Source organism: Emydura macquarii, unplaced genomic scaffold, assembly GCF_026122565.2.
Source record: "Emydura macquarii macquarii isolate MOO-44397 ecotype Brisbane River unplaced genomic scaffold, CSIRO-AGI_Emac_v2 contig_2422, whole genome shotgun sequence".
Taxonomy (NCBI): Eukaryota; Metazoa; Chordata; order Testudines; family Chelidae; genus Emydura; species Emydura macquarii.
The window spans coordinates 16,800,517-16,825,854 of record NW_027132559.1 but is presented as its reverse complement, the minus strand read 5'-3'; the positions used below and the strand labels follow the sequence as shown (position 1 = coordinate 16,825,854).

General features: G+C 39.2%; 1 protein-coding gene across 1 annotated transcript in view; it reads right to left on the bottom strand.

The window, feature by feature from the left end:
- The window catches only part of HIBADH (3-hydroxyisobutyrate dehydrogenase), a 129,412-nt gene that overhangs the window by 4,375 nt on the left and 99,699 nt on the right, over nucleotides 1-25,338 (bottom strand). Inside the window, exons 5-7 of the mRNA XM_067561643.1 lie at nucleotides 13,459-13,592; nucleotides 12,789-12,865; nucleotides 4,809-4,965 (exon numbers count right to left, since the gene is read on the bottom strand). Coding sequence (XP_067417744.1) covers nucleotides 4,809-4,965; nucleotides 12,789-12,865; nucleotides 13,459-13,592 — 368 coding nt within the window. The remainder of the gene's footprint in view (nucleotides 1-4,808; nucleotides 4,966-12,788; nucleotides 12,866-13,458; nucleotides 13,593-25,338) is intronic.

The following is a 25,338-nucleotide window of genomic DNA, read 5'->3' as shown; positions in this document are numbered from 1 at the left end:
CCCCCCTCGAGAATTGACACAATGTCTTCCAGATGTCTACCTATCAGAGACTATAGCAATTTTTGCTGGAGTTGGAGAAATATTAGTCTTTTATGGGGAAACAGTGGCCAACATTTTTTTTGATATTAAGGAAATACTTCAGTTATTTTCTAGATTGACCTGAATGAGTCTGCCATTCAAAGGAAAACCCAAAGACTGCTCTGACCTAGCATCAGAAACTCTTTCGTAAAGAGAAATTGAAAGCCCTACCTCTTCCCCTACTCTGTCTGGATGATTCACCCCTGACAAGGGTCAAGATTAATACGATCTAAATCTAGCTCCTCCAGGAATCCTAAAAGGAAGGCTGTTATCAACACCTTTAATGTTAATGGGAGGAGAGGACTTCTGATCTGTAATGTCTTCTCTGTATAGCCTCTGACCCTTAAAAGGAAAAGCAATAAATCTGATCTTTGAAGTGAAATCTCCAGGCCAGGGATCACATTAGAGAGCTTGTCTAGACACTGGGTTACACTCCAGACTTCGAGACAGAAGAGAAGTGATTTCCAGAGAGGTGTCTTACAGAAAATTTGCTGCCAAAAAACCCCAGAGCCTATAACTTTGTCTGTGGGATCCATCAGTGGTGGAATACATAAATAAATCTTTCAACTATCACCACGTTTGACATCTGAGAAGATGCAGTTTTATGACCAATTTAGGACAACAGCTATCTTATGGTCATTTGACTCCTTAGATTCCTTTAAAAAAAAAAAAAAAAAAAAAGTGACTGTCATTTTCTCCTCTTCAAGAGATGCCCACCTTACAAACATTTATTATTCATGATTGTTTTATGGCAAAAATTTGCTGTTTGCTTTACAGTAATTTGAGTATTGGCATGAGTGGGTGGAACAAACAAAACAATAAATTCTCATCTCACAAAGCTTTTTACATAGACTAAGGAATGGATTGTTTAGTAGCTGGAAGAGGTCACCGCAACCACTAATTTTCATCTTTTGGGATGGGCTTGAATATTATACATCTGTTCAGTAACGGACAGTTCTAGTGCCTTAGCTAAGTGCTTGTTCAGGTAATTGTTCCCTCTGCATTGAAAAATGTGTCCCCTGAGAATTATTCAAGAAGCATTAGCAAAACCTACTGCCCCTCCCTTTCTCCATTCTGTGTTGCAGATTCAAGATAAAAAGAAGACAGTCTGACACTTTGGCTTTGCTCATTGGGGGAAAGGAGGAGGAGGAGACTCAGATGAAGGCAGATAGCAATCTGACTGTATGATTTACATTATGAACACTCTTGTGCTTTAAGAAACCTTTCCTTAGCTATCCTTGATGCTTGATAGACCAGAGGTTGGCAGCCTTACAATTTTAGTGACAGAAATTAAATTTTGATTTTGAAGAATGAAGTGCCAAATTAGTTAGCTCACATCAGTTTTAATGACAACTCACGCACGTACATTAGGTGCCTTTGCACTGGTGTCTCCTTTTTTCCTGTTCCCTTTTCCTTTACCTTTTTTTCTCTTCTATCCACTCTTTTCTATCTCTCTCCTCCTTCCTGATCCCTGGTAACTTACCTCATGCCCCCGTAGGTGACCAGATAGCAAGTGTGAAAAATTGGGATGGGGGTGGAGGGTAATAGGCACCTATATAAGAAAAAGCCCCAAATAGCAGGACTTTCCCTATAAAATCAGGACATCTGGTCACCCTATGCCCCTGGCCTGCGCCAGCCACCCTGCCACCATGACAGGGAGTGACACTGCCTCCCACCTCGAGAGTGAAGCTGTAGGTACCCCCTCCCAGATCCCCCAGTACACACACCCCAGTACACAGCCCCCCAAATACCCCTCCAGAACCCCCATCTATCTGCCCCCTGCCCCGCAGTGTGCTCTTTTTGGGAACCTGAAAGATGGTAACCCTAGAACAATTTCTCTTTCTGGTTCTGCTCCTGTGTCTCTTCATTCACCTGACCTTGTGGGATACTGGAGGTGGGGGAATGGCATAAATAAAGGACGAGAGGAGGGAGGCAGGAGTTTTGTTTTATATTGCTCTGTATCTGCTCACTTGCAAGTGAGCGCTCACTTTACCATATTAATTGTCCTGATCCTACAAGCTGCTCCTGCATCTGCCCAGAGCCCCAGCAAAAACAATCTTGGAATTGGGAGATAAGTGAAAAATACTGACAGGCTAATATACTATGAAATATTTTGAAGGGGCTAAAGAAAGAGACTGGCAAAAAAATCCAACTTCCTTCTGCACACTGCAAACCCCACAGATACTCTCAGACTGGCCCCAATTCTGCAAGCTGGTCTGCACGGATCTCCCACCCATGCAGAGCTTTCAACAGGCATCAGGGTCTGCCTATCCAAACCAGTTTGCAGCTTAGGTTTGAAAAAGCAACCATATGCATGTGTCTATGGTTTTGTCTCCACTAGCACTTTGTCGGTCAAACTTTTGTTGGCTAGGGGTGTGAAATAAAAAAAAAAGAACCTCCTGACCAACATAAGTTTCACTGACAGAAGCACCAGGGTGGACAGCGCTATGTCGGCAGGGGACACTCTTCCACCGACATAGCTACCGCTGCTCATTAGGGAGGGTTTAATGATGCTAACGGGAGAGCTCTCTCCTGTCGGCATAGAGCAGCTATACAGGAGACCTTACCGCAGCATAGCTGCAGTGGTACAGCTGTGTCGCTGTAAGGTATCTAGTGTAGACACAGTCTATGTCACATAAACCCATGTGCAAGGGTAGGATGTTTTTTTCTTCTTCAGCTTTTGGTTTGAACTCTGGAGTATTTCACACTGTTAAGCAGTTAGAGTCAATGTTACAAGAAAGAAAAGGCTGGGAAAATAGGAAGAGCCACATGAAGCTTCCTTTTTTGCAGCTTTTGCACCACTTCAAAGTGAAGATGCTGTGAACAGGTTTATGGCATGTGGACTCCAAATATTTCTTAATTTTTTTAAAAAAAAATTAAGCTCCAAAACAAACTGTTCTGCACAGCACACAAAGTAAACTTCTGCCATGGAGCGTTACTCTATAAAGACAGATAAAGATCATGTGGGGTTTTGGATGATAGAAAGAAAGGAGGGATGGAGGCTGGAGCACTGTAGAAAGTAGCTTCAGGCCTAAAGGATAGGCACAAATAGGGAGGTGGGGGAAGGGAACAAGCAGCTCAGTAAGACTGTCATTGATGGACAAGAGAGATTTGGGAAACAACAAGAGAGAAGAGCAAAGGAGGAAAAGGGAACAGCACTGTGCAAAGACTTTAAAGGCAAGGATAGTTGGTGTGAGAAGACAGTGAAAGGACGGGACTTCGATCAAGTGAGGAAATTATTTAGCTGCTGCATTGTGGATGTACTGGAAAGGAGCAATATGGGACCTGGAGAGAAACCAGAGAAGGGGAAGTTGCAATAATAAGCAAGATACTCCAAGTAGCTGTCTCACCCCTTTCATCAAACGTAGTATAGGAGAGTGATGATTACTGTCTCTCAATGAGCCATTTGTACTTCCAGCAGAGAGAAAGCAAGGAAATATGGCCAGTTTGTATCTGTATTTGACCTGTTAGTCCTCTCCTCATCACAAGATTTTTAGGGAGAGATACTTCAATTGATGTATTCTGTGTGTGCGCACGCACGTGCACTCGCGTGCATGTTTTCAAGGGTTGGCAGGGGGAGGTGAGGGTAGAGATCCCAACTGGGAGCAGCAGGGACAGTGCTACATGTTCTCCCTGAGGTTCCCTCTCCCTGTAGCTAGCATGTATATGTGGGTGAGAGTACTGCTTTTTCCTGTTCCTCGCCCTCACCTGGGTGGCAGGGCAAAGGGGATATGCCATCTCACATGGCATCCAAGTAATAGAGTCGGTCTCACCCACTCCTGCTACCTTTGGACAGCAGTTCATAAGGCGCCAGCTGATGCCTCTTGCATGCAGGGGAAGGAGATAGCTTCTGCTTGCCCTTACTGCCGGATGACCATTCTGAGCTCTGTTTGCTCTTGTAGCTGGCAAGTAGCCAGATAGGCTCCATTCCATCGCCATCTTGCTCATCCTTACCTAATGAGTTGGATCTCTTACGATGCCAGGGGCTAGGCCAATTGCCAAACTTCCTTTTGGATCTGGTTGGGAATTTTCCCATGTGGCAAAAATGGCAAATTGCCATCTGGGTTTTTTCACCTTCCATCCAGCGTCTCAGAGGTCCAGTTTCAGGGAAGGGAAGGAGGGATGTTAAATTACAGTTACAACTTTGGCGGGTTCTAGTGCAGTGGCTGAATTAAAAAGGTCTGACGCAAGGTCCCTGTAATGCAGTGGGCTGCCTGGCTGGGCTGCCTGGTTGCCCCTGTAACGCAATGGCCTACCTGGATCTAATCCTACACAAATTCTAGGAATTGTTCTAAACAGCCACTAGTTGACCAGAGCGTGTGCTGCTGGAAGAAGTCCAACTTCAAAGAGGGAGGATGTGGCCTTATTGAGGGTCTTTGGACTACAGAGTCATAACACTAATCTTCACTGATGCACCACTGTAAGGGAAATCCCCTTAAAAATCTTCAACCACACCTATCAAGTACTCAGCTGATAATTCAGAGCTCAGTAACATGTGGTCCTCTCTAGGAGTGTGCATAATTCCAAACATCATTAACAATGTTAACTGAGGGAACATCCCATTCCATCCAGTGCCTGCTGGAAGCATGGTACGCTGCCAGAAGCCTGGTATAAGCTACCTATGATGTTCAGGGAGACCATACCTACAACACAGAAACATTTTTTGTGTATTCTGACAATCAAGAAGAATAAAACAGTTTTCTCTATACTTATGATTTATATTTATATACCTTAGCCATGAGTGTTGTTCCAAAGCCACCTTGGTAATTATTAGCAGAGGGGACTCCTTCCATTACTCCTGGAACAGGGTTGTAAGTGTCGCTTGACCAACAACGGCCGGAGCTCATATTTAGGACTTTAGCCAGCAGTTTTGGGTCAAGCCCTAACCTGTCAAAGGTCAAGGAAGAGAAGTGTTAATGTCAAAATGCACAAGATTTGGGTGACTTGTTTTATATGCTAGGATCACACTGTCATTTCTCTCCCTTCATTATAAGTCAAGAAAAATGATAGAGTATTGATATTGGGGGAGGGGAATCCCCTACCTTAAATTAAAAGGCATCAATCTATCATTTAAGCAGTAAGTTTTCAGAGCTTCTGCCTTCTGCTCTACGGAAAGACCTTTCACCTAACAATTTTGAAAATGCAAGCAAATTTAAGGCCCTCTGAGAATAGCAGGTCTCTTGTATGCCTATTGCCACATAATTACCACATAGTTCTTCGACGCACTACTGCTTACCTGTGCTTCATACCCTTACAGCCAAATGATATTCTTAGAAACTGGATGAACTATTTCAAAATGAAGTATTGGCAAATAAAAGATGCATTACGGAAGTATGTGTTGGTGACTGTATGGGTGTATATTTACTCTTAAATGCAAGAAATGTAATAACAATAAAGAGACTGAAAGATGTTACCCCTATTAAAAAAACATTTACTGTTGTTCACATCTGCAAAACTAGTTTTTATTATTATTAAATCTTCATTATACACTCTTGCTTATGAAGCAAGTCTGCATGAAACTGTGACATATGCTCTCTATCTATTCGCAGACATGCATTATAGTTCTGGGTCAACTGCTGATAAGGTTACTGATCCCGATAAAACAAAGCTTGTCCAAGCAGAAACATCATTTGTTCTATCACTGAGCTGATGGCATAAACTGCTGTTCAATGTAGACTAAAAGAAATGTAGTCAAGATATTACTTCAACACACTGAGTTTTTAGCCCTGTTATTATTTTTCATTTTCACTGAATATCAAATTGCAAATGTAATTTTACACGAGTTTTTAAAGGTTCTATTTATTGTTCAATTGCAATCTCCATGAAAAAAAGAAAACAGACACTATTATCTTCTATAGTAATACAAAGCAGAACAGAAATTTTGAAAGAGACTTCACAACCTACCCATGCCATATACTTCCTGCAGGAAAACAGACAACAGACTAAATGTAAAACATGTTTCGTATCATAATTTCCAAGGCAGTTTTACCTTCCCACAAAAAAAGAAGGTTCTTCCTCTTTGCACCACTTTACTTGTGACAACAACAGATCAGCGAGGTATCTAAGTTAATACGAGGAATCTCTGTTTCTAGCATACAGCATTTAATTTATGGAAGATTAAAGCTCATTTATTAGGGGAAAATTTGCAAAAATACAAATTTAAAATGGAACATTTATTTATTTAAATAGCAACTTCTCAAATGTAAAATGACCATTAATATGGAGGGTACTACAGTGTGAATCCTGCTTCTTTGGAAATCTGTCTCAACTATTCTCTCTTTCTTTTAAAAAGACCTAATATTTCAAAGCTGCTTTTTAGAATTACTACTGTTAGTCACATATTTAGGGCCTGATCCATCAGCCCATGGAATTCAGTGGATAGGTTTGCAGAGACTTCAACTGGATCAGGGCCTTATCTGCCCCATCCTTCCCTCGCCCTCCTTTTTTGAACTGAGCTTTCAATTTCATTTTATTTGATTTTTAAATGGAGAGTGTTTCCCCCCACCATTATGTTTTGAATGCATTTTAATTATGTTTTATCTTTTATAGTCCATCAAAGGCCTCAGCAAGAAGCACTTCATGAATAAAAATATTACTGAAATTGTTCTCATCCAAATGAGCTGTACATTGGAACATTGACTAAAAAAGAACATATAGGACTCCTGATCTCTCAATTATACAGCATACTGAATTTGTTTGTTTGTTCTATCTCCAGGATAAGTGCCCTCAGCAATGCAGCACTTCCACCAGACCTTAATTACAGCTTCCAATGGGGTTTACACTGCAAGATTGGGGTGGGGAGGAAGAATTTTAAAATTCCCTCCGCCCAAGATGAGTATGGTCTTAGGAGCATTCCAGTCAGTTTCTTGAACAAAATATATTTAAAAATACAGATACTGTAAATATACACAATGTTTTTTCAGCACTAAATGTGAAAAGGTAATGTACAAAAATTTTTGCTTGTGGCAGTGGTGGGGGGGGGAGGGAGGGAAACATTCTCCAGTTTGAATTTTTGTGTCAGTTTGAATCTCTATTTTTTAAACTTTGATGCTCTTATGCACCATGCAGAGTCTCTTCAGAAGACCTGCAATCCTTTTTTTTTTTTTTTTTGGCAGCAAGTGTATCATTAAAAAGAGCAAGTTAGAAGTGTTTTGCATTTCATCTTTCTGAGAATTCATCTACTGGTGCATATATAACTGACAGTTAAAATTAGACATGTATTAAAATCAGTTACTGAAAAAGTCCTCTGTCTTCCACTGCGCTCAAAGCTTGTAATGGTCTGAAACCAGCTAGAATATACAGTAATTGTCATTCAGTGAGAGTCTATCCGAGAAAGTCATGCTTCAGTGGAGAAGACTGAGTTTCCATTTGAAATCAACAAATTAATCCAAGACAGGTATCTGAAAGGGCAAGTTTAATAGGAAGCAGCTACTGGGCTCTCAACCATGATAAAATGTTATTGCTGTTTCCCTGTAAATTGGCTAGGAACATATGATACTTTCTGCATAAGAGCTCCATTGCTGTTCAAGAGAAATACTGCGCAAGCTATCAAAAATGATGACAGTCTGTCAGTCCCCATAATAACTTGCCACTGGATGTGGCACGAGTATGTGCATGTGCGTGTGCATTTACAATTGCACAAACGTTCTTCCATACACACAGGAAAAGCACCCAATATCCCAACGTTATTTATAATGTAACGCAAAAACAATTGCTGTGTCAAATCAACGCATCCTCAACAGAAATACTAATGAGCTACGAGAGAGATAGAAACTAAAGATGGACACACAGATCCGGACAAAAATAAGAATAATCCCAAACAATGTTCAAAACCCAACCGCATCTTTGAGGCTTGGGAAGGGGAAAAAAAAAAAAAAAAAAAAAAAGACTTTACCGCTTATTTTAAAATGTTCACAAACTTCTCCCCTATTTCAGTCTGCAGCAGTGACAACCCACAGAACGGCAGTTCTCCTGGGATTGCCTGAATGAGGCTAGGAAGTAGCTGAACTCTTGAGAAATTTCCAACCTGAGGTGCTTTGAGTAAGCAGCATCTGGTCTTTCAGATAATTATTCAGACAGAAGCTTTTGAGACTCACTCAGCACCAGTAGAAATGTGTACACCAGTGTGGTTTTTAATCATCTAAGTACCTTGAGTGGAATATTAATAATCTCACAGGGCTTGATCATACCATTTAGGTACAGCCCCATGTTGAGGACAGCACAGTCACAGTGCCCCAGAGGGCGCTCTAGGAAAAATTGTGTCTCGAGCCATTCCTTCTAAAACTTCCCAGGACACAGTGTTCACGCAGTGCAACATCCCGATGGGGGGACGGGTGTCATAGCACGATTCTTTACTGTATACCTGGCCAGTTGTTTTGCGATGGTCATTCCCGCCCCGTCAACTGCAGCCTGAGGTACCTTGTTCCCCCGGTACATCCAGAGACAGCAATCCAGAGACTGGAGTTCAAGGACTACCACTGTGCTTGGCTGCTGAACAATGGCACAAAAGGAGGAGGAGGTTCTTGCGCCCTCAGTTCCACTTGCACACCCACCCAGCAGCCAGGCATAATCTGGCCTATGATGAAACCGTATAGGAGAAAGAAGAATCTGCATCTTTTCCTACACTTGTGGTGGCCACTGTAGTCCCTCTCATGGTAGACAGGAGACTAGATTTGGTTGTAATAACTATAAGGGGAATTCTTTATGAAGGCTACTGGTACAGACAAACCTTGTAACTCTTTTTTGGCTTTGTAGCTCCCAAACTAATTAGAAAATCCCATTGTCACCCCACAGGCTCTCTTGAAGTCCCTCAAGTTATGTCTATACTGCAATTAAAAACCCACGGCTGGCCCGCTCCGACTGACTTCGGCTCGCAGGGCTCAGGCTAACGGGTTGTTTAACTGCAGGGTAGACATTTAGTCTCGAGCTGGAGCACAGGCTATAGGACTTGGGAGGATCACACAGCCCAAGCCCAAACGTCTACACTGTAATAAAACAACCCCTTAACCCAAGCCAAAGTCAGCCAGCACGGGCCAGCCGTGAGTGCCTAGCTGCAGTGTACACACACCCTAAGACTGCATAAGCAGTCACAAACAGGACTCCCACCTACACTGCAGGCCGCAGCAATCTCCACATCACCTAGCTGTAAGTCAAATGTCTACACTCGTTTCTCTAAATTTTCAAACTTTATCATGCTAATACTATTTTTTTTTTTAACCTGAGAAGACAGAGATCAATAAAAGGAGGCCACTACAAACTGAGATGGTCAGCGACCCAAGTAGAAAGAAGAAAAAAAAGTAAATCTGTGGCTGCTCACAGTATCAATATATATTTTAATTTCTCATTAATGAAGTTCAGATGCACTCTATCTATTTCTTTGGCACTAATATTATAGCTTATAGCAATGTACATACATGTGCGCGCACACCCACACACGTGCGTGTTCAACCTCTCTCATGACTAGAGATTTTCACTGTCTGACTGCAGCACCAAATGGGAAAAAGAAAAGGTCTAAATAAAAATGTACTTTATTTTCCAGTATTTTTGCCACTCATCTATTACCTTTTATTATCAACACTCATAAAGGGCAATGGAATGAATAGAAAAAAAAATTTAAAAAGGCAATTCAACAATTTTAAGATTTGTCAGAACCCAATGATCGATACAAATAACAGCCACTAAAAAAAACTAATAAGTAGACACCTCTAATAAAACCAGCCATCTTCATTTGTAAACCAAGTTATCGTACCAGAAGAAATACAGTTCTAACCTCCCCCCCCCCATTTTTTTTTTTTTAATTAAAAGAAAACCCAGAGGAGCAAATGGCATATAAATATAGTGGTCCTATAGAGATCATGATACTGTAACTGTTTTTGTGGGAGTATACAACCGGGAAATTTATGCTTACTGATACCAATTTTCTCTTTCGACATGCAAAGCTCTGTACATTACTGGGAAGCTCTTTGTATACTATATTATGGAACAAATCTGTCATTTCAAAAACACATATGGAAACCACATAGAAAATAAGAGAAGTACTTGTTTTAGTGATTCTAAACGAATATAAAAAGATCCTCTGCATGTAAGAAAATGAAAGAGATGCAGCACTGTTTGCAAATTCTTTAATGGAGCAAAAGTTCACTAATACAAGCCCAAATGTGAGGGGTTCCCAGATTCTTTCAAGAACTTAAGTAAAGTATCTTTCCCCTAGGAAAGAGAAACTCAGGGAAGTGACCTTGTTAGTTACAAGATATTTTCACCTGTGTGTCCAATTTCTCTTTTTCTGCTGGATGCATTTCCTGTTCCCTCCCACCCCTGCTCAATAGCCAACTACCCTGTCCTACACACAAACAAAAATCCCTAGCAGTTTCAAGTTAATAAAGCTTCCAACAAGCTTTCTCCACTGCCAGAAGTTGGACTTTCAATACCAGACATGTCAACTTAATGAATCAAGCTCAGATTTCCTCTTCTCTAACCCTAGACACTACCATTCTTTGGGTTTATCTACAACAAACAACAGTTTGAACATTGTTGAGAATAATCCAGTTAGATGACATGATGATGACGACCAGGACCCAGTGGCCAATATAGACCACAACAAATTGTGCTCAGCATCATGTCAATTAACTCTAATTAAATCCCGTTAGGCAAGATGTATTGAAGAGGGACACCACCTCCACAATCTGGAATATCGAAACTACGTTGCACACTGGGTTTTTACACACAAGAATTTCACCTAAGGAAAAATCCCAAAGCCCATTGAAAGACTACCATTTACTTCAAATGGGCTTTCATTAGGGCCTATATAAAAAACCCTTATGCTATTTGGTATGATGAACAGGCTCTCCTCAAGTGATGCCCAGTATAGGAATAGTAGGGTGTTACAAGTCAAGCTGAGCTACATTACCATTGCTGTGGAGTGGGGAAGGTTGCACAGTGCCTGCCTTAAGTAAAATTTGGCATTAGTACACTCTATCAGAATGCTACTTTCATATAACCAAAATTCACCCAAAACTCTAGAGAGAAAAAATTAACCTGTACTAAGACAATCTGGACACTTGCAGGCTATAGTGGCTGCAAACACCAGTTAGTTTTGTGTGAGAAATCTGAGTTCAAGGCCTCTTAAAATAATAATAATACATTTTTAAAAGTACGTAAAATAATCCCTAGAAATGTGGACAAAAATATAATAAGGTCATATGGAATTGATTTTTCATTAACTGAACCAAGACTTAAAACTGACTATGATACAGTTTTACCATCCTAAATTACAACAGTTGTATACAATCCTACCAGTTTTATTATGGCTTGGAACAGATATGCTTCACTATCTTACAGTCGCTCAATTTTAAAATGTAAATGGTACAGGATATTGATAAACCAATTAGCACTGATGCAAAGCAAATTCCTCTTTTATCTCAATTACAAGATGACAACTTAATAGGTCAAGATAGTCTAACATCTGAGACAAGGGCAATTCAATAAAACAACTGCATCTTGATATGGTAATTAAGAGGAAATGTGAATCCATTATCCTGCCTCTTTTGTGTGTGTGTGTGTGTGTGTGTGTGTGTGTGTGTGTGTGTGTGTGTGTGTGTGTGCGCGCGCACATGTGTACATATGCACTTTATTATTTATTTAAATATCTGAAGCCCTTTTGCAGTTTTTGTAGTTTATATAAAAACCAGAGTAGGTAAATTGACAAATGTCTGCAGTATCTGTAGGGCAGTTGTAAAGGTGTATCTAAAGAGATGAATAATTCATGAAAACTCTAAGAAGCTATGCATTTTCAGAATCATCTCTCTCAGAAGTGCAGACTTTTCTGTTTATAAACCTACAAACTGTATTTATTATTGATGTAAGCTTGGACAAGGGAATCACAGGTAAAAATATTGCAAAGTTTAATTAAATGGCTTGTTCCATGTAGAGGTTCACACAGGACTGGAAACATGTAAAAAACTAAAAATAAATACTTTAAAATGAAAGAAAAATTGGTCTGAGAAATTAAAATATCTGAAAACATTGCTGCCTACAAGTTAGATATATCACCTGTTAACAGAAAAATGTTGCTCTTAAAACAGGAAACAGTTTAAGCCAAGTAATGGAATATATTTTGGATTTTTTACAAGGAAGTATCCATGATGATTGGCATGAAAAACAACAGTAGTTACGTTTGACAGGTGGGTAAATTGACATTTTATGACTGCATCCTAGTTTCTTTTGAGATATGCACAAATGCTAGAGGTTTCTTTTTAGCACATTTTGGGACAATATTTAATGTAGGCAAATAAAGTCAAATAGAGCCATGTGGGAGCATAACACTTGTGATATGGGGTACATTAGCTATGCTTCAAACAAATGTACTTCCATGCAATTTGAGTACATTTATATTTTATAGTGCAGATATCCTACATGTCATAATAACAGAAGAAACTGAGACATCATAGAAAAAATATAATACGACTTTAGATATTTGTAATATTTATAATGATATTTTATGGCCACTGCAAAGAACATTCCTGTTCTCCAGGGTCCTACTTTTGGTCAAATAAACAAGCCCCATTACTTTCTAATAATGAAACACTTCTACATTTTTTTCTGGCAGAATCTCATCTTCTATGCCTTCTGATCATCATTCTCTAGCCACAAAAAAGTCAACCAGCACAGCACATAAAATCTGCTAATATAAAAACACATAAAATCCAACAAACCTGATTCCAAGATTCATAGCCTCAGCAGTTCCAATCATACTGATAGCTAAGAGCATGTTGTTGCAGATCTTTGCAGCCTGAAAATAAATTAAAATACCTAGTAAGATTCTCAGTTTTCATGTAGATACCACACAGGAATTTTCTTCACCCAGCTCCAGTGGGTTACCACTGAATACTCTTGAATACATTTAAACAGCCTCTCCCTAAATGTAACACCAGTACCAATGTACTATAGCATCAGGTCAGTGAAGGTTGACCTATGGATACTTCAGATAGTGGGAAACATTTTTGTTTTGTTAGTACCATAACTCAACTTGCTCTGCTTTGAGCGTGTGGACTTCAGACTATACCTTAAATCTGTTCCTACTGCAAAATTTAAAAAAATTGTGACCACTGAAAAGGAAAATCTTAACAAGCCAAATTGAGAAAATGCTAGTTCAGATGTGTATTACTGTTACCAAGCCACAATGCTGGATAATGGTATCATGTAAAAGAACTCACACCTTTTTGCTTTTATCACCATCTTATAATGGATTTCAATTGTAGATTCTGGTTCTAGATAATTTACTCAGGGTAGACTAAAGGGAATTGGGTTAAAATGGAAGACAAGTATGGTAACAAAAAGGGAAAGGGCACACTGATTGCATACCAAATATTCATCAAGCATTACCTGTCCAGTTCCAACCTCTCCACAGTAGATCACGTTGGAACCCATGCATGTCAGCAGTTCTTTGGCAGCATCAAACTCTTGTTCCACTCCACCAACCATGAACGTAAGGTTCCCAGCTCGAGCAGCTCCTACACCTGAATTGAGATGACAACATTAGATTCAATGCCAAATTTTAAAGGATAGAACACTCCTGCTTAACTTTGCACTTGTGAATAGTCCCTGGGAAGTCAAAAGTACTACTCATGTGTGAAGTTAAGTTTGGGTTTAAGTCTGCAGGATCCAGACCTTGATTCTTAAACATTTGATTAGGGTACATATATAAACCTAGCAAAGCATTCATCTAAAATGACTGGAGAGTTTGTTATTGTTATTTTTTGAAGACAGTATTAATGCTGGGAGGTAAAGTATATTCATAAATCAAACTTATGCAAAATTCCAAAATTTAATTTTGTACAGTTTCACATAAAAATAGTCACCATTTTGTGCAATTCTCCATCTCTCTGAATTTTACTTTATGTGACATTTCTAAAGAAAGGACTATTTTGGAATCAAAAAAATACAATCCTGCAAGTTGTAGATGGGAAGCTATCTTTCTTAAAAAAACAAGACCATTTCTTATCAGACTATTACATATGTTAGTAAACATTGTGAAAAGTTTCAAATTTATAATGAAATCCAAAAAAAAGACAAAAAAGGTTCAACTTCTGATTTTTTTTAGTATATTAACATTTTATAACAAATATTTTTCATACTTCTAATCAGAAACTAAAGTTCCATTTCTTTGAATTAAGAGAACTTGAGGCCAATTTCCCACAAATAATTTATAAGGGAAAAGTGTATTGAATAGCAATGCAAAAAAAATTTAACAGGCAGAGGAAAATAAATGATTAACATACATAATATTTCCATCTTCATTCCTATAAATCTGTCCCACCTTTATCAAGGATCAGCAAACTAAGACCATATGTCATTGGTTAAAGAATTTGCAAATGGAAAAACGTCAAGTTTTAGCTTATGATATTTTTTGTTTGGCGAGGGGCGGAGAAAGGGGAAAGGAGATTCTGATATGAATTGCCTCCTCCTCAACCCCCTCCCTCAGCCAAAACTGATTTTAATAGATGTAGCTTCCTGGTGAATTTGGCCCAAGGAGACTATTTGGAAAAGCGATTAGCAACTTAGCTTTACAATTCATTTTGCAATACAGCTAGGAACCTAGACACCATAAATAGCCTGCACTATGCATCGAACCTTGGCCTACTAGAACAGACTGCTGCAAGTAATGGCTTATTTCTGAATTTAATATATTCAACCCGTTCCAGTATTTTTACAAATAAATGTCCAAGTGAGGGAATTATTTTTTCTTCCACATTTAACTATTTTGTTTCTGCAAAAAGTCACACTGTCTTTCCGTTAGGATCCATCCTGCTCTTAACCAATTAGTTACGATAATAACTATTAAATGTTTGTACTGCAGTAGTAGTAGATGTCTAAGTGGCATTGGGCCTCATTGTACTAGATGTTGTACAAACACATGGGAAGATACAATCCCAAAATTCTTACAGTTCAAGGCATTACCTTTGTAAAAACTAACCTGAAATAGCAATCAGAGCAAAAATCCTTCTTTTAAAATTATATTCAATGGGACATTTGCTCCATTTAGTTTTCCTACTACATGGAAGCATTTGACATTTTTTTTTTTTTTTTTTTTTTAAGTCACTTTTATAAAAGTATGATTGGATCCCATTCACAATGAAATTCATGGCAAAACCACCAAAGTAACTGAAAATCCAGTTACAACGCAGAGGTTTTGATGAATTGGTCTGTAGCAGTGCATCACTTTGATTCATACTCCCAGCAAGTCCCGCCCCTACCTCTGCAGGTGCAAAAGGCCACAAGGCAATGGAACCAGTGCTGTACTGCTACACAATGAAGTGGTCAGGGTTGGGGCTGAGGATTGGACTGCCTTTGTATGTGGAGCCCATCTGCATGGGAAGACTGGCATCCTAGGTTTTCTGACTGTGTATCCACCACTGCAAAGATCTTCCTGACAAGGGTGAGGTAAGAGACACGCTATAAACTACAAAGTACCAGCATTGCATCCACTGCTCCTCAGCCATTGGAGGAAGGATTTCCTCCCCATCTCCTCTTTTCATGTAATTCCTAAAGCCCAACCCCAGAAATTTGGGACAGAGGCAGGAGCCTGGATTTGGGACTTAACAGAACAGATAATTGTCATCTTGTTGGCTACTAATTTACCATGGAACATATCTGCAAAGAATACTACATTAATAAATGCTTTGCAGTGATTTTCATCCCGTTCCTCTAGCTATTTTTATGCAAACCACATAACGGCCTTTTACTGCTAATCCTATGATCTGACCTGCAGCAAATTAAGTGGACAATTTAAGTCAAAGCTTACAAACAAAATCCAACACTATCCATCATAGGTCAATAGCCTTGTATCTAGATTACAGACTGCTAAATAGCTTCAGAAAGTCATTTATTAGAGCAAAATTAATGCTGACAATAGTTTTCAGCTGGTTAATCTTTTGACAGCTGCACTCACTCACTCGTTCAACCGCTTACATTTCAAGTACAAAAAATAATTTAGTTAAACAAAAGAAAGAAAGAAGGGAAAAAAAATGTTTTATCATGAGGAAGCCTTGGAAATTTCTACTTTTAAAAACAAAAAACCATGTACATCATGATGGGTTTTTCCATCAAGATTCCTCGCCAACTATCAGCCATCTGATCAGAAACAAACAATCCAGCAAACACAGTATTGGAAATTTTAAAAAGTTTCTGTGGTCAATTCAGCTCCAGTGGAAGCAAGTGGGCATAAGAACATGCACACTACATATTTTATTTCATGATTTTGGAGTATAATAGAATATAGCATTGCCATCCTTAACACTACTTGATGAGAGAGCACGAAGGAGGTACAATGGCTTGAGTTTAAGTAGGAGCACTGGTCACCACTTTTGTTCCTGTATATTGATGTCTCACAGGCCAATTAAAATAGTATTTTATTTAACCTTATTAATTAGGGACAGAACTCTGTGCAAACCCTCAGGATCCCTATGCCCCTTCTCCTCCTTGGGGATTGGCTGATAAAAAATTACATTTGTGATTGGCACAGGATTTCACTTGTAAGATTCTCCCCTTCAGCAAGCCAACATCAATAGACCCACAAGGCCCCAATACTGCACTGGGTTTCTCTAGCATTGCCCCCCATATGTCTCTGGAGTCTTACTGAAGTCCTGATAGCAGACTACAAAGCAGGATCGGGACCCAATTTAGTACAATACACTAACCCATATTCTACTTTCCTTACCAAATAGTCACATGACTAGGACAGTACAGAACAGAGAGAGAGAGAGAAGGAAAAACATTTCTCCTAAAACAAAATTATTAATACATTTGATTTTAAAATCTAAGATAATTTATTGCTGCTGGAAGGTATGGGAAGGTTAAAATCCTGAAGGGGTACCAGGGTCCTCTAAAACAACATGAGAGGGGTCACAGATCTATGAACCAATTAAATTCTGGTGACAACAAAATGATAAAACAGGAATGGAGGTGGAGGTCAAAAGTTTAAAATGAAGAAACTGTATGGGGAACGCTGAGCAGAGACCCCAGGCAGTAACTCACTGCTCCCTGAAGGAGTCCAAAGAACAAACAGATGCCACCCAGAGAAAAACTCTGCACAAAGAGGAGAACTGACATGAGAATGGAAATAGGATGCACATTCTCAGAGAACCTCCCCGTCAAGCTTACTTCTCCTGGACTGGTAGATGGCCCTCTTGGACAATGCCAGTTGAAGGTTGATGAGGATGTCTCTCAACTTCATAGGGTCATAGATGGGGTGTACACAGAGGGAGTAAAAGTGGGGAAATGTGCAGCCAGAATCACAGCAAGATGTTCTGTAGGAGCTAAAAGAGGGGCTGCAACCTGGCGCAATGGAGGTAAGAGTGTGTCAGGGTCTCCCTCTCATTGCCTGGAGGATGTTGGATTGGCAGCCTTGGAGGCAGAAGTCCTCTATTTGTACACTGAACAGGTTCAACATTAGGTAGTAGCAGCAACATTGTTATGCAACGTACCTCAGCCACACTTAGAAGGACCACATACTTGGAGAGAATTAGTTCAGTTTACACGATCCTCTCTTCAGACTGCCAAAGATGTAGTCAATTAATGTCAAAAGTGGTGATGTGACACTTATCCACTAAAACCTAGACAGAACACACCAGCTCATTTCCCTGTGGCCTAACAGCCTTCAGATGGTAATGGCAACTGGTCACTACTGACCTGGGACAGGTTTGTGCTAGGTGACTTAGGCCTTGTCTACACTTAAAAAATAAGTTGACCTAATATAGCTCGACTTACAGCCACCGCTGTAATTATAAAGGTGGTTGATGTCCACACTGCCCTCCATGGGTCAGTAGAGTGTGTCCTCGTCAGGAAGTACGTCCTCACATTGACACGGTGTCACCCTAACTATGCCAACAAAAGCCCTACACCTCTCGCCGAGATGGTTTTCTTTTGTTGAAAAAACAGGGCAGTTTTGTCAGCGGGGGATTGATTGCAGTGTGTACACTACCTCGGTTTTGGTCGACGAAACTCTCTAGTGTAGACCAGGCTTAAAAAGTGAAAAGCTCTGTACCCAATCAGTAATTCCTCCAACCACCTATTTCTTCCCAATTAATTTAGCCTCATTTATTTAAACCTCACAGCATCTAAGACCTTGAAAAATCCTGAGGTGTGCATAAGGCTCACTGGTACGGTAGTATTTCGAGCTCTAAAAGCTAGGCTTTTTACAACCAGCACTCTCCAAATGTCAGCAACAGTAACAGCAATTTGATAATAGCCAGCTTGCTTATTATTTAGGATTGTGAACGGAAAAATCACTGGGGGAAAAAAAATGAATTTACATGTAAATTATTTGCTCTTATTTTCACTGTCATTACACAGCATACAATTTATCTCCCCCAATGAAAATTTTAGAAATATAGTACATTTAAAAAAATAATTGACCAACATTGCAACAGGATGCATTAACATAGCTAGAGTTACATTATTGAAAACACAAAGCTTCTCATTGCACCTACGTGTGTGCATATACTAGATAATAAGACACCCCCCCCCCCACACACACACACACACTCTCTCTCTCTCTCTCGCGCGCGCACGCCTTCTGTAAATGATTTATCGTTGACAAGTTAGAAAAAAATACTAAATTTAGCTTATCCATTGATTATGAAAACTGTATGATCCTGTGACTGCTTTCAAGACTGCAGCTTCATTCTTCACCCTGCCTTTTGGAACCGTGAGAGGTTTAGGCATAATATCTATTTCCTCCTTTTTCTTATTATGTACACAGTGGATTGAACAATGTTGTATTTAAAACTAATTTATGATCTGAAACAGATTTCAAAACAAAAAAGAAAACAGGATTAGAGTTTTAATCCTCTCCTGTTTTACAATGTTGTACCTTCTAGTGTGAGAGTTTAAGCTTTGACTGTTTCGCTTTGGAAAGTGCAAGAGAACACTAGCTCCTTATTCCAGTATTTTTGCGAAAATACAGTTTAAAGGACTATAATCCCCTAAAACAAGTAGCTTCTTGTCATCTTGTTGCTACCTTTCACATAGGCTTAATTTGAGAGCTGCATGTGTTTGTTTGCTTTTAAGGGTTATGTGATTCTTATTAAAATTCTTGCCAGCTCACATGAAAAACTTTGTCTTAAGCAGTGCACAAGTTAAACACTAAGCATCAAGATACAGGAACAGAAATTCTATGAAGGTTACCATTGTTTTGTTACATGCAAAATCAAACCCAACAAAAAGCACTTACAGGAAACTCAAGCGATAAACCTCAATCAAAATTAAAATCAAATTATTTAAATTCTGATACATACAATACCAGTTTAAACTTCACATAATCATACAGAGACATAAATAGGAAGCTATTTTCTTCCACTTGTTTACTTAAAAAAAAAAAAGTAGACTTAGAATGTCTCAAAATTGGGAAATAAGGGGAATGTTCCCAGAAATTCCAACCAAAATAAGTTTATTTCTTAATATTATAAAATCAGCATCTAAGGCAATCACATAAAGCTATTTTATGGCTATAACACTAAACTCAGTAAATCACTTAATTTACTCAAAAGAACTTAAAGGTTTTAACCAGTCTGCCATCAAAAGAGATAAAGAAGAGGGCCGATGGGACCTGAGCTGCAATGTGAGCTGTCTTTAAAATGCAATTGTTCTAATCATTTTCTACAGATGCAGCCTCACAAGGGGCTGCTGTCACAGGGACCATTTACGACTTGTTATGGTGTCTCTATTGTTTACCAGGGACATTTGCTAAAAAGGCGACAGCTGGGACAGAAAGCTGCTACTCAACGAACAATATAATCCCGTGAAAGTAATCAACAAATTTAAGGGTGTTAATTAACTTTACACTTTATCATGTTCAATTAGTTGTCCTTTCTAGAAAAGATTGCCGTGCACAATCGGTTTAAAGCGTGCCATGTTTGATTTGTAAGTGATCACTGTTTCTGTTTCAGAGTCCATGTCAGATGTTCTCTTGGGTTTTAGTGACACAGATGAATGACTCTGCACATGTTAGGGTGTGATCTGGTTTAACATAAACCAGCATAACATAACCCCTTGTTATCGTATTGTTGGCTTTATCCCGGATGGAAACAACATGCACGCGTGCGCGCGCGCACACACGCACGCACGCACGCACGCACACGCATAAAAATATATCCACAAACCACCATCAAGGTGGATCTACAGAAAATACAAAATTTAGTTTCTGCTGAAACACAAAGACACACTTAAATGGACAATTTTTCATCATTATTTCTCAAAGCAAGACTTGTCTTTTAGGGGCACGTTTGGGATCATTTCCTCCCAGCAAGATCTCTAGTTTTGCTGCATTATGCACTATGCACAAGAGCGTTCTTACATTTTACATAATGCATGTAGCCTTTTTAATGGTAGCTGAACAAATGCTGGGTAGAGGCAGTAAGTGCTGGTGTATATAAAACACTAGCTTGTGACTTTTAATTTTCTGTGCTATTTTTATAATGGTAGGAATACTACAAGAAAGTTATATTAATCTATTATTACAATTTGCCTTTTCTCCCCTTAATGCACCTGTTCCTGCTTGCTAATGGGACAAGGCAAAGCCATGATAAAGCGACAATGTATTCACAAGTGCACCTTAATGAAAGTCACTGCGGTTTCTCTGAATTGATAAATAGAACCCCGCATCAAAATATTTCACAAGCTATTGATGTTTGAATAAAAATGAAAACTGAGGTTTACGTTGGTGCTTTGAAAAAGTTTATCTATTCTGATTCCTAACAAAAACAGTTTGTTAAAGAAACCTCAGCAATATAATATTTTAACAGAATAATCTAATCTAGTTATACAATTTATTGAAATAAGTCAACACAAAGACAAGACAATTAACAGATTCTTGGGTAACGTAATTAAATACATACGGACAATTGTTTATCTAGTTATATTATGCATAAAAATCTTCACTTCAAAAAAAATTCAGAAAAGTTGTTAACTCTGAAAGCTAATAATGGGCTAAGTTAAATATTTAAGAAGGAAATTATAGGCTATAACTGAAAGAGCTGAAACCACAAAACACAGCAGAAAACATTCATTTTGTGCAAAAGATCTGCAGAGAGAAGGGAAGTGGTCGATAGATACCTAAATTGGATGCAATAGCTGCTCTTCTATCCCAAGTTGGCAGCTGCTACATCTGCAGACCTGGTTCATTATTTACCCATAATGACCATCAAGCTCCAGTCAAAGTCAAATCACAACAACTGTCAGCAGCCCTTTTAATTAGCCTTGTCTGAATTCAGATAAATATCACAATGGCCCAGCTTCTGCTGAAAGAGCAACAGAACACCGTAAAGGATGAGCTGCTCTGACTTCAGAACTACCAGCACTATGTGGAAATCTAAAGAATTGAAGTACGTACATAGGTGTTTTTAAAAAAAAAAAAAAAACCTGAAAAGGGACAGTGGGATGCATGTGGTTCTTTTCACAATCTCCCCACTATGGCTCATAACTCCTGTTTATGACAAAATTTGTGCATCTGAATTCTCAGCTCATGAAGCATTATTCTAAAGTCTAAAAAATAAACATCTTAATGTTTTAATTTTCTCGTTATTTAGAATAATTTAATTATATCTCTAAATGCCCAGTTTTGCATATTTTGCAAAACAACCAAAATTAAGGAGTGTATTTATAAACAGGATTATCCTCTCCTATAATTTATTTCCTTCTGTTTGTTATCCTCAGGGAACATAATCTTCTTTTGGATCAAACCACTCTCATTCTCCCTGTGTCAGCAGTAGAATAATAATCTCCCCACCTCCTCCTTCCAAGTATGGGCATGTATGAAAAGGAAGACTGGATTGGACAGTGTGCATTGCTATCAGGGGCCCCAGAAACCAGATACTTGCATGACTATAGCACATAGATTGAAAAAGAGAATGTGTGTGGATGAGGTGCTCAATTTGTTAGCATGTCCATTCTGGGTGGACCAGCATGAGATGGAGTATTAAAATACCTGATTTTGTTCTCTACAGCTACATTAAAAAAAAAAAAAAAGATACAAGCATTTATGTGAAGTGAATGTTGCATTTCTTTAATACTTATATTGCAATCAGGATTGGGCCCAACTGTGCTAGGTGCTGTACAAATACAAAAGATTATAGCAGTCCCTGTCCTAAATAATGTATACTGTCTAAATATACTGTACAATACTGCATCGTACTCTGTGAAGAACTACTGTGTCTGCACAGAGCTCCACTGACTTCAATAGAGATACTCAGGGACTCTAACGTGTTGCCTTTCTCATGCAGGCATTACAAGGATATATAGACATAAGCCATAGGTCCATATAGGTGTTGCAGTGGTACAGTGTGTGTCTAGAGGCACAGATGAAATTAAGTTAAACACCACCAGGGATCCAAAGAAGTGCATAAAGAAAGATTAAAAAACTGGTTTAAACCAAAAGCAGAATGGTAGTGAGAGGATTTACGAAAAAGAGTGTTGAGTGAAATTACATAGCAATTAGTACTTGAACTTGGTCAGGAAAACAAACAAAAAAAAAGTAATAATACCTCCAACTAATTTAGATATGTTTTAAAGAGATGCCAAAACACAGAAAACAATATGCATTTTTACGAATTACAGCAAAAAAGACTTGAGCAGAAGCTGTAGTCAAAGAAGTTTAACATGAAAGGAATGGGTCATGACAAATTTATGAAAAGTTTTCAAGAAGTCATTGACACCTCAGAAATTATTAGCCAAAGAAAACAGGTCACAGAAAGGTAAATATATGTAGAAGTTACTGTAGCTTCTGCAACAAAAGACAAGCCCAAAGAAAGTTATGATAAGGTTGTTCTGTATGCTGCAATTTATAAAGTAACATGTTCAGTTCTGGTCACTGTAATGTCAGAGAGAGATTACAGCACTTGAAAAGTTGCCGAATAGGGTAAAAAGGCTACTACCCCACTAGGAAAGGAAATAAATTATGATGACAAACATAAGAAAATTCTTTTATCTCTAGATTTGTAATACCTAAAATAGTACATACCCCAAACCTTCACAGAATCATTTAAAAACAGTAGGTAATGCCAGTATTCTCCCCATACTCCTTGTCAAATACAAGTCCTAACAAAAAATAGAAGCATTCATGTTTGAATTTTTGAATTCTGGAATTTATTGCCTTACCACTAATCCCTGCATTTTGCGCAAGTGCCCAAATCCTCATGCACATCTACAGTGCTATCTTCCGAAACGTTAAAATGACAATTGCCTTGACAGTATGTGGAAAGAATGGCAGTCTCTCAGAGAGCCAGAACCCAAATCAGAGGGCTTTACAAATCAAAGACAGCACCTCGAATTTTACCCAGCAGGGAACAGGAATGTGGTGCAACTGGCAAAGAACTGATAAAATATGTTCCCAGCATCAATTATGCCAAGATTCAGAGCAGTCTCCAAGGATAGCCCAATACAGAACATATTGCACTATCACAGTTGTGATGGGGTTTATGGACCCCACACTAAACAAGGGCAAGGCACAGAGCAGTATTGGGTTAGGGAGGCCCCACCCCTCAGCAGCTGCAGGGCATGCTTCAGGTGGAAGAATAGTTTAAAATGGCACGGGTAGCCCAGAGGGAGGAGCTACAGGCTTCACCGGAAAGTGAGAGTGATGCCTGGAACTACGAGGGGCATGGCTACAGCATTGTTAAAGCTACTCTGAAAGCAGTGATTCAGATCCCCCCCCAGTTTTGGGAATTGAAAACTCACTAGAACCTGAGAAGAATAGGACACCATCCCACTAGCAGACTAAGTGGATACTCCTAAATCTATGACCACGCCCCACACGGAGGAACCATAGCTTGGTAGGAAGCAATCCGGGGGAGTGTACCTCAGGGTGGGCCAATGATAGGTACAGACACTGTAATGCCCCTCTAGAGCCTGGGTCATGACCCCTATCTTGCTCCCCCACCTCTCTGCCATGACAGAGCCCTAAGAGGAGCGGAAGCAACACTCAGGAGGGATTGAGACCCGCTGCATACGGCCTGATCAGGGCCTCACCAGAATGACCAGGCCAGAAAGAACTGTGGAGCCACTGCCTGACCACGTGACCGGTGGCTGGCTATCAGACAGACTTGCTATACCAACCTAAAGGAAAGGGATGTCTGGATAACCACAGCTAGGTCCTGATTGAGATAATGATAACTAACACATTATCAAAAGTGGATAAAGTGGTCCTCTTGGCCATTACCATCACCACCAGCTCAGGTTCCAGTACTATATAGGAATCTGAATAAATGGCGGCCAAACTCTCAATTAAAGGGGCAATAACCATCCCAGCTATACACTCAGAATCCTTCCACCAACCCACTAGCATCATTTCCATCTTCTTTGGATTAAGTTTCATGTTCCACATATTTAAGTCTCACTCCCTGTCATGTGCTGCAAAAGCGAAAGACATTTCATTGTCTAGGTCTAAATAAGAGACAGAAACGTGTATCAGCCATATACTGATAGCACTGCACACACATCTCACAACATGAGTGGTGATAGAAAAGAACCTTGTGGTTCCTTGTGAGAAAGACCTCTAGAGGCAGAGGAATAGTTATAAAGCCCCATTTCAGATCTCTGAGAAATGAAAGACTGGAACCACAGAAGTCTGCAAAGAAGTCTGCAAAAAAGTCCAGGGTCTGCAAACAGGTCAAAAACTCATGGTTATTTGTATCAAAAGCAAAATGACAGAACCAAGAGTTAACATGGACATCACAATTTTTACTGTCATTTATCTTGATCAATGAATATAAATTGCAAGTTCACCAACAAACACCTGCATGCAGTTGGTCAGATCTTCTCTGCATTTACAAGGAACAATCGGTCACAGTCCACAAACGACCATGGTCCACCATGTTTTGGGACTGGATTTATTTGATCCTATAAATCTTAGGTACAATAATACCAGTTAGAATACAGGTGTCCACTCAAGAGTTTAAACCCCAATTTTACAACAGAGAAAATGAATGATTTTTCTCTCTCAAAGGAAAAAAGGATTTTAGAATTTTTGTTTTTATTAACTTGAAAATATTTTTCAATAATAGCATGATAAGTGTAACACAGTACAAAAAAAAAGAGACAGCAAAAGAACTATTAAACTATTCACTATACGTCACAAATTGTGCCTTTGTCCTTCCCTTTCTCTCACAAAGCATCCCCATAGGCCCCAGTTAACCAAAACACTTAAGTACATGCTCTTGAAAAGGAAAGCTCCTAAAGCATGTGTGTAAGTCCCACCGAAACACATGCTTA